The following is an 11241-nucleotide window of genomic DNA, read 5'->3' on the forward strand; positions in this document are numbered from 1 at the left end:
TTTTCGGGGCTATTTTAAGAGTGCTTTTGCGAAATGCCGCTTGTAAAATGGGGTATGTGTTTCGAACCAGCATTATGATTCATCGCATACAATAATCTGTATTTTTAAAAGTACCGGTAGAGAATTTTAGCCCAGTCTATCACAGCTATTTCTACACTAATATTTCATTACTGCAATTGAATTGAAACTCCCAGGAAGAAGAGTGATCATTGAATTATCTGATTTATATTTAAGTTTCCGAAACACAACTGAAAACTAGCGAATAGAGTTCAGAAACACGAAAACGAGGTAATGTTCACGACCACGTTTGAAAATCTGTCTGAGCGGATGCTAAGAGGGAACATTGTTACGTCACTTTTTGAATCTTGCTGATTAGCCAATGTCCCGAAGTAAAGAAGGAAGTCGATGCTTGGGAAAAGGTCCATACTGGCTGGGTTTCCTCTGTTTTGCATACCGGTAGCCGTCTCCAAGTTTTTTGCGGTATCTCACATTGCTGTCTTGGCTTGTTATTATTAATGCGGTTTTTACCGGTATCTCACATTGCTGTCTTGGCTTGTTATTATTAATGCGGTTTTGTTAAAGTGAATATAGTCACTTTGGTTTTGTTAGAAACGGACATCTGCCAGAATGTACGGTACCGGTCTACCTGAAGTGTTGCTGCGCGAGTGCAAAGTGACTATCGTATCGACTGGACCTAAACACAGAAACAGGATCGGTCGTTGCTGTTTTGCGAGCTTTTTTGTGGTACCGGTACCGTACTTTTCTGGTTTACACTAGTTCAGTAATTACAGAATTAGATACCGCAGTAGACTACGGTACCGTTACCGGTAGGTTTTCACAAATAATAAAGTACGGTACTGTTTGCACTTGTAAGACTTGTAGTAACTTTTATGTCAATTTGTTAGAGAGTTTAGTTAGTTACGGTAACTGTTTAATTAGTTAACTGTCAAAATGGCGGATGCACTCAGCCTTCTACGAGAGTACAATATGGCGAAGAAGAAGATTGAAGAACATGATGGCTATATCACGTTCGGAGACTTCTCATGGCCCAAAAATATAAAAACTAATTATCCAATTTGGGGGTGAGTGACTTGTTTATGATTTTTCAATATTCTGCATAATAAATTTCAAAATGCTTGATTGATTAGTTTAATTTTGTATTTTATTAATCTCTAATGTTAAAATTCCATGTACATTTATTGGAGCTCGAAACTATATTATATATACTTATAAATTGTTGTTCATGAATTTCTTTTTTCAATTCCTTTTCAATTATTTTATTTTCACGAGAGTGTTTAATGGTGTATTGCAGGGGTCGGCAACCTTTTGAACTCCGCGTGCCATTTTATGAATAATGAGCACCTTCGCGTGCCAAACATTTTTATGTGTTTGGTTTGCATAATCAACTACCTGATTTGAATAGTCGGAATCGGCTCAATTATTATTATTTATCGCCTCAAAATCCCTGCGGCTTTTTCGACGGATAATATATAATGATTTTTCTGTTGTGCAAAGCAATCAATCCATGACCGATACGGCCATATTTATAATGTCATGCTATATTATAATTTACTCGTATTCAATTTAACCTGCAGTTGCGTCGACAATATAAACGCATTCGCATCACTACCCTAAAATACCACATCAATCCGCGGACATAAAAATGTGTGGTAAACTTCCTGGTTATATCTAGTTTTGATCCGTATTTTACCAATTTTGCGAATTCGACAAATCTGAGCTGTACTTGCAAAAATGACTCCGTTCTATCGCAATGCTGCCACTCAGATTTTGTTTTTGATGATGAAACCGTTAGAAAAATCCCTAAATCTGCTATAAAAGCTCACAGAGTAAAATTTATTTTGGTACAATAAAAATTGATTGAATATACTTTAATTAATTATCTTATATCTCAACACGACTCGATCGGGAAAAAGTCACGTTTCCAACCTTATAATATGAAATGTATAATATTAACACGAAAATTCCCGACGGCAATTTAAAGTAATTGATAAAAAGGTAAATCCGCGCAACATTTAACCGTGTTTCTATTCTAATGGCCGCTCAAACTTATGTGTGCAATAGGCACACGAAATTTTACAATGCCTAAAGAAGCAGTTTTAATCTGTCACGGGCCTCGTACAACAAATTATTTACGGTTCTATTTTTAGTATTTTATATTGCCGCTTTTCAATAAAAAAATTTGCGTCGCTGCTCCACTCCTTTTAGACTTAAAGCAACTCGCTGCCGATTATTGTATAATAACTCTCAGCCAATTCACAATTCTGGGCGAATACAAAAATAAAATAGTTATTATCGTTGACGTGAAATACTTTTTGTGATTCTGGGAGAATAAACACCGACTTAAAAGTGTTTACGGTCAGAATAACACGTCACGCTGACAAAAATAATTGGCGATTTTAGCAAAAAGCTGTACGAATCGCCCAAAAGTATGAATTGATGAAATAATATTCAATATTTCACGATTATCAAAGGGCAAAAAGTAACCCAACAATAGTATAAAAAGTTGCTAGTAGGTGAACGAGTAGTTTCAGGTAGCGAAGCGTTTCTGAAGTAGCCAAATCTGGCACCGCTGCACCGCATATGCTTATCTACACTGAATTCCCGTACAGATTTAGGCCTCTGATCCATCGCTTTTCCGAAAGTAACGAAAAGTGGCAACAATTTCGGCAGTTTAACATCACATGTTTTTTCAAAGGATTTGTCGAATTGTTAATTTTTGTTCAAATGTAGAATTTTGGTCGAACTACTAAAATAAATATCTGATCTGCATCAAATCACTTGGCGTGCAATGAGAAATCCTCTCACGTGCCAGGGGTTGCCGACCCCTGGTGTATTGCTTGCATCATTCATTTCCATACTTCATTGATCTGCATAACTGACGCTTTTAGGCATATGTTTTTTATACTCATATAGAATAAGTAGCCGTAAAATATGAATATATTATGAAGAATGTCTACTATTTCTTCTAAAAATGACATTTATTCACATGATTGTCTCATTATTTTAATAGCATTGTTAATTTTTAGTAAGAAAAGTATGCTTCAATTATTGCATATCAGAGTGGGGATAGCTATTTATCATATATTAGTTGTGTATTATTAAATTCTCATTTTGTATTCTATTGGCAATATACAAATTCTCAAAATTTCTCATTATTTTCTGCCTTATCAGAACTGGTAAGGATGGAAATGCAAAGGAATATTACACTTTGGACTCAATCCTCTTTCTTCTGAAGAATATTAAATTGTCACATCCCCTGTACGTACGTCATGCTGCTGCAGAAGATATTCCTGTTGTCCGAAGACCAGACAGAAAAGATCTTCTCAGTTACCTGGATGGAGAAATTTGTAATTGTTATTTTTTCACATTATCTATCGGTTTGAAAAAAAAAAATTCCAGGAATATTCATACATAACAATTCAATTTTTGCTGCTAGTCAAAATTATTTAAATCGTCTTAATTCGTAGATTGATTACGCTCAGTAAAACCTTTGGTTCTGATATGAATAAGCCATCTTATCGACTTTCCTCACTCTGGGATAGATGTGATAATTCTATGCTTTTACATTATGGGATGTTACAATGTTAATATATCTATTATGAATAATCTAACATTCATTAAGATCTGAGACATCCTCAATGCTTAAAAAACCTAATTTTGTTATTATTCATCTCAAAACTTCTTTATAACTATACTCTCTGGTTATTTCTAGCTACATCAAATAATATCGATAAAAGTGCACCTTTGGAAATCACAATGCAGAGACCGAGCAAAGTAAAACGACCAGTTGCAAGTAGCGCTGGTACGACGGATGATGGGTCAAGTCAAGAACCCGGAGCGAAGCGTGCAAGAACAGAAGACGCAACTAAAATAATAAGAGATAGGGTATGTTTTCACAGCGTATTTCATTAACTTCCTTATTTACTCATTACTTTGCTATTTACTGTAAACCGACTTACTGGGACCAACTGAGATTTCGTGCTATGAAAATTAAAAATGATAATGGACCTCATTTAAATGTGACAGAGAATGAAGTCTTTAAAACTTACATAAAATGTCCAGATCTATCTACTAAACAAATTTGGGTCTGTTTCAATAATATTTGAAAAATCCATGTTAAAAAAATTTGGTTGAAGTCGATTTGCACTCATTTAGTGAATCAATTTTATAATATCTTAAATAGATATGAATTGTGAATCGTTGATTAATTATATATCCCGCTTGTCAACAGAACTGTGTAAAATGTACACCTGAACCCCACAAAATGAAACAAAGGTTCCCTCTTAATAAGGCTCTTAGTTGACAAAAATTTGATTCCTGTTTCTGACAACCAAATTTTAGTGATAAAGACTTATCCACAGAAATATGCAAGCCTGCTTTAATTGTCTGTATAAAAAATACTTTGACTTTTCATTATCACCAATAAAAATCTAAAATTGGACTCCAACTGACTCGACTTTCTTGCTCGGGCAAAGATTGATATAGATGGACAGGCAGATTTTGTTGTTACTTTTGTCAACAATGCCGTTTACAAAGGCTAACAATATCAAATTTGACTGATCTTGAATCAAATTTTTTTATACAGCAAAGACTTGTTGAGAGGCTTGAAGCAAGAGGTAGTGACAAAACTGTAACAACAGAACAAATTAAATCTCTTTCCGACACAATATCAGTAGAAAAAATTGCTGCAATCAAAGCTAAAATTATGGCGAGAAAAAGAAAAACTATCAGACAAGTCGGTGAACCAGAAGAGGAGTTTGGTTAGTTTATTTCTCTATGATGCTTTAAATTACGACGCCTTTGGTTTATTGGGGCTTCTTTTGGAAATATTAAAATCTTTATTTTTGTATGACAGGCCCATTGAATATTAGTATATCAGTATTTTTACTCAAATCTTCATTGTTGCTGTATCCTGTATGTAGTTATGAATAGTACTTGATTCACATCAATTACTTATTGCTAATAGTTGACTTCATTGTGATTCATGAATCAGTTAGTCATACTTTGTTTTTGTCAGCGGTTAAGGCATTATAATTAGCTGTGATGGCATCGTAGGTTACACATTCAGATTCAAAGCCCATGCTACCAACTCAACCAATGTATAATAAATTAGGCAAGCAATGCCGAACTGGAAAGATTAGTAGCGTTTAATAAAATTTAAAGATATCAGTGGGAGCTTGTACAGGCCCTTTTTCAGGGTGAAAGTTTATATTAGGCGTTGTATGAAAAATTGGCATTTTGCCTTACTGCTCTTTATTATTGGCTTACACTTCTTTCTTTAAATTCTTTTTCTAATGATATTTGTAGTTTTTTGTGAAATAGGCACTCTTGTTTCTATTTAGCTGTATATTTTGAATTTTTCACAAATGTGGTATTACACTCCTAATTGACCTGAGTCATTTGCTTGAACGTTATCTAGCTATGGGATCTGATAATAGTAGACTATATTCCAGTGAAAGCCCTGACAAAATTTGCAATAGGTAAATATTCATTTCTCCAGTTGCATAGAATAATCAATTATATTTTAAAATAAATATATTTAGGAACGGTTAACGAAGTATACCTCAACTTTTTTCTCTTCTTTTTTGTATGCCATATTTATACACCTTCTACTCTGAACGAGGCTATGCACAAAGAGGCACTGCTTGGTAAGGGGCGACTATAGTTTGAAAGGGCCGCACGCAATCTTTATGGTTCGTTATTGCCTACCCAATTTATTACGCTCTGGGATATGAACCCGATATTTTACCCCAACTAAAAGTCATGATAGTTAAAAATGCTTGAACCACTAGGCCACAGCACCCATCACAAACAACATGAAATTCTCGAACTGCATGATCAAATATACATTGAATTTTTCAGGAGTCCAAGCGCCGGATGGAGGATTTGCAGACGAACCAGAATCTTTTGACTTGACGTCTGAAATAGTATCCAGAGAAAGAAGATGGAGAACAAGATCGACTGTGTTACAAAGTGCTGGAAAAGATTTCAGCAAAAACGTTTTTTCTATTTTGTCATCAATTAAAGCTCGAGAAGAAGGAAGATCAGCAAATGACAGAGAAACAAGTGTCAATAATGTTTCATCTTCATCAAATTCACAAAGCTCATCAAGGCAGGCAGCTGCTGTGAGTTTTTTTCCATGTTCAGTTTTTTAAAAAAAAAAGTGGTTTCAAGTATTAAATCAAATTTTAATATGCGTTTCTTTGAGTTCAGAAAATTTTTATTTTGTTCAATGAAGGGAAATTTGAAAATTTTCTAGATATCGATATTACTTAATAATGAACAATGACTTCATACTTTAATACCATACATCCTCGCATATAAGCCGATTTTGAAACTCAAAAAAAAAATTGCTAACTAAACAAAACTTCTCTTATGCAACCATTTGCTGTGATAGGTGCGTACGACGTGTTACGATTTGTAGGGTCAGCTTATATGCAAATTTTCATAAATTTATAGTTTTAGTGCCGTTTTTAGGGTGTCGGCTTATATGCGAGGGTATATAGTGATTGCAAATGTGAATTAATTCATTTAGTTTACTTATTACATGACTTAGCATCATGTTTTATCCCCTGATTTAGAAGATTTTGAACAAAACAACAAAGAACTACTGGTAGATTATTATTCTAAATCTAACTTTGGGTTCTATAAATGCCAATCTGCTAGATATTATAATGTACTTGCAATTATCTAAGATGCACAATATTTACAGGCATTGAGAAAGCCAAGTGCACCTGCGCCTGGATACAGCAGATATGATCAAGAACGGTTCAGGGGTGGAAAAGAAGAAACTTTGGGATTCAGGATTGATACTATGGGTTCCTATCACGACATGAGTTTAAAATCTGTAATGGTGGGTACATGATTTATATTCTATCAAATACTCGGCTGTTTTTATGTTATCTGGTTAAAATTTGGACTTGTAACGAATTGAGTCAAGACTCGGCTCAGATTTTATTTAGAGATTTTATGTTAATTTTGGAATTACTAAGCTAATTTACCTGAAGAGTCAACTTGTACTAAACTGTAATTTGTTTCATTCGTGGTCGGTTATAACTGAAATTTTTTCCGAATTCTACCAAGTTATCTATTTTTCAAGTAAGCCTGTCATCGGCTAGACTTGTTTAGTGGTTGTTGATAATTCCTCACATATTACTGTGTTCATGTACTGGATGTTTGATAAGTCAAGATTTTTGCAAAGTGAATTTATATAGGTCATTGGCCCCTACTAGTGTATTAAATAAGGTAAAAAACTTAAACAAAGACTAATTAAAACAAAGATTTAAATTTTAAAGCTTTATTACCGTATTTGCCGGTTAAGATATATTGAAACCTGACATCATAATGAAATTGAAATTGCAGCAAGACTTCATAAACACCCTGTACTGTAAATTCATATTACTTTCACAGGAAGGTGCAGCAGCGAGAAAAAGTACAAGTTCATCGTTGCCTAGAGCGATTTCAAGACCAACTCCTAAACCTGCCACTCAACCTCAAAAACCCCAGAAACGAACGTCTCGAACACCTATTATCGTACTTCCTGCTGCTCTATCATCTCTTATTACATTATATAATGCTAAAGATTTATTACAAGATTTGAAGGTGAATTAATTTTTTCTACAAGAAGTACAATTGAATTGGTTGCCTTTATTAGTGAATAGTGTTACTATATTTGATGAATACAAGAACTCACCGATTGTCAGCATTGCTTACAATTTGTCACAAAGGGGCAGTGATACTCAAACTTTTACGACCCGTGGAACCCATCCAAAGATTTCAAACACTTGTGCCTCCTGCTCTTCTATAGAAATTCATAGTCTTGCTTTCAATGGAATTCCTTCATTTGTTTCATTCAACATTTTCAATAATGAGAAATCCAACAATCGAAAGCAGAGGAATAAATGCATTACGGTCAAAGAATTAAACAAATCAAATTTAATTAACGTAGTCACCGCAAATGGTATTTAGTAGTCCTCTGTGTTCGTGGCCGCAAGAGAAACGCTCTGCGGCCCCCCTAGAGGGCCGATTACTCGATTAAATTTGATGTTTTTTCATAGTATGTGAGTATGGCAGACAAGAAAGCACAAGGCGCAAGACGGGATAATGAAGTGCTAATACAAAGGCAAAAAGACAATGGAGCTCTAACTGTCCCTTACAGAGTTATTGATAATATTTCTAAGTTACAAGGACATGAGGACTGGTTTGTACTTTTTAATATTGTGTATATCATATGTTCTTATCGGTATGTCTCTATACTGTGAGATTGGAAATTGAAACTTATTTTGTGATGAACTTTGGTTTATTGCTATTTAGGACCAATTTCCTACATCCTCGTATAAAGACTATCATTTTGCTGTACTAAACATTCGTAATGAATATGAAATCTGACGTGAAATTTTTTAAACTATGAGTATTGCACCAAATATCTCAATACTCTTGTTATTATGCCCAAGCCAAATGCTCTTGGTATTATGCTTAATCCGACGATCAAGTCAAGTTTATTTTTTCCAACCCGTAATAAAATCAATCTACAATAAAATCGAAATACAAGATAAAAGATGATTGCACAATTTTACTGGGAACCAAAGCTGGTTGTAGGCAATACTTCAAAAAGAAAGCTTTCTGGAGTCTTAAACCCATGAAACTATGAATTTAGGCAGAGAGTATATTATGCTGATTATATTTCAATTGCTGTTTGACATGTCCATGAATATAACTAAATATCTTTTTCTTGTAGGGAGCGTGTTGTGGGAGTGTTTGTACAAGGTCCAGCTTGGCAGTTCAAAGGTTGGCCGTGGTTATTGCAAGATGGTTCCCCTGTTGATATTTTTTCACGAAGTAAGACAATTTGAATTATTTCTAATCACAGTTTCATGCTCTCATGTTCTTTCCTTTGTTAATACAGGATTTTTGTTGTGGAATTTGGCTAGTAAGGGAAATTTTTGATAGGTTTTTTCATGTTGTGATATTGTCAGTTGTTCTCAAACTTTCATGATCCATTGCTCTTTCTAAAGACTTTCAACGCTTGCGGCCCTATGCTCTTCTATATTCAAAAGAATGAATGCTTTGCAGCCAAATGATTAAAATTTAAATTATTATAATCATCGAAATGGTACCGAATGGTGAAGGCATTTGCTTGTGGCCCTCAGAGAACCGCTTCCTGCCCTGGCCTAAAGGGCTGAGTGCCCAGTTTGAAAAACCTGGTGTTGGAGTTCGCCACAAGAGATCTGCGTTAAATGTGTATTGATAAGTTTTGTATTAAAAGTTTATACCCGTCTTTTATTACTTTAATCGGCTATTTATATTGATATAATGATTAATGATGATGTTATATTCATATAAGGATTGAGATATTAAATATCCCATCAATTCCAACAATTTTCTTGAATGCTTCCATTGTTTGTGTAGTTGTATGATTGAGTGGGATTTCTCATACTTTAACACTCTGGTATTGCTTTTTAGTTCAAGCCTTTCACATAAAGTTTTTGGAACAGAGGATGGATACCAATGTTGGAAAATGGAATGTTCATGTTATTAATTTAAGTGAAACTAAGCGTCACATGGACCGAGCAGCATTGTTAAAATTTTGGGAGGTACTTGATAGGTAAGATGCAATGATTTTCTGTTAATTGTCTTGATAGACCACTAGTACTACATTTGTTATCATATTAATGAAATACTCCAGACTTGAGTTACTGCTAGGCAGACTTGACTCGACACTCAAAAGAAAATTTTCTCCAAAATCCTGAAATAGAATAAAAATCTGTGAATTATGATTTAACGTGTAGATTAATGCTGCCAACTACTTGAATCATAATCTCAAAGAAGCAGTGCTGATGTTGAGTTAAAATGTTGTCAATACTAGTTTGTTTCCCAATGTTATGTTCGTTTAACACAAGATGGAAGTCTTAATGTATATATGATTCTTATTTATCCATTTTACTCTTTTTTATAGTATTCAGTTACAAAAGTGTTGTTTAGTATTTCAAACCTTCTTACTGCTTCAGGTATATGATAAAAAATAAGCCTCACTTGCGCTTCTGAGAAGTCTTCATTCGGAAAAATGTAACATTTGAGTGTTTGACAATGGTAGTCATGACAGATGAACTCAAAATCGGGGTACATATTTGCGGGAGAATATACTGCCACCTGACCAGAAGATCGAATTTTGTCTACAAGTGATCATTGAGTTAGTTATGACTGCAGGTAGTTTCAAATTCACCAGTTATTTAAGAATGATTCATGGCTCGGAGAATGGGAAGAATGGAATTTGGAGAAGCAATGAATTATATTGATTGCTGTCGTGTCACAGCATAAACTGTTATTGTATAATCTCTGTTGCACGCCATTTTTTCTATTTTATTCATTACACATATATGTCTAAATTTAATAAATGAAAAGTACATTGTAGTGCAGGATGAATCACCATAAGCATGCTTTATGTTGTATTGTTTTTTCAAGGTTTATTTCAATAGCGTTAAATTCAATAAGTGTGAAACCATCTTAGTTGTGTTATTTTGAGCTTCGCTTACCGCGATATCGACTACTTAATGAGCCAAAACTGCTCACCTTATGAGTCTGGGTATATTTGGCAGTAAAACTTGATGCCTATGTGATATTCCATTAGCCATGTAATGGAGAAGTGTTCAATCTCAACAAAATAAAATATTTAATACTTATGAAGTCTCTATTTTTTAAATGATGTCTCACTGCTTGCATTATGGATCATGTTTTTGTTTTGTATGATTCAACATGCTCTTTTTCTGCAAAATATTTGTAATATTCATGATACGGTTTGAAATAAATACTGTTCAAAATTATTTTGTGGTCATTGCAAAAAACTTTACTCATGTCGTAGATATCAATTAAGAAATAGTTGAGAGAAGGTTGAATATCAATTCAAAGACTAGAATGCACTTCATTGAAATTGGGTGTCTATGGTTTTAGTTATCTGCTGTCCAAATTTGATGGATCGAAAGTAAAGACTTGTGAAATGTGACATGAGAAACATCGTTCATAGTTATTGTTTGGCAACGAAGATTTTTTTATCTCGTATTTTCTCCAATGCAGTCGATATGTTAGAGCAGGATTTTCATAAGAAGGCGGACAACTGTTTTCGTAGTTGTTCGTGCTTGGACTTGTTTCCAAATTTGAATGTACGCCCAATACTCATGATCATTTATCCTCCGAGAAGTTATAGTTTACTGATTGTAATTAAAA

At 34.1% G+C, this 11241-nt stretch overlaps 1 protein-coding gene across 1 annotated transcript; it reads left to right on the plus strand.

The window, feature by feature from the left end:
* Window positions 1-881: 881 nt before the first annotated feature.
* On the plus strand, window positions 882-10841 carry LOC120344252 (parafibromin-like). Its single transcript, XM_039413371.2, has 11 exons — window positions 882-1082; window positions 3193-3368; window positions 3734-3906; window positions 4607-4781; window positions 5884-6146; window positions 6734-6874; window positions 7432-7623; window positions 8079-8221; window positions 8759-8859; window positions 9484-9625; window positions 10029-10841. Exons 1-11 carry the CDS (start codon window positions 952-954, stop codon window positions 10063-10065), a joined length of 1674 nt encoding a protein of 557 aa, XP_039269305.1. The 5' UTR covers window positions 882-951; the 3' UTR covers window positions 10066-10841.
* The last annotated feature ends 400 nt before the right edge of the window (window positions 10842-11241 follow it).

The sequence above is a fragment of the Styela clava genome, chromosome 5 (genome assembly GCF_964204865.1).
Source record: "Styela clava chromosome 5, kaStyClav1.hap1.2, whole genome shotgun sequence".
Lineage (NCBI taxonomy): Eukaryota > Metazoa > Chordata > Ascidiacea > Stolidobranchia > Styelidae > Styela > Styela clava.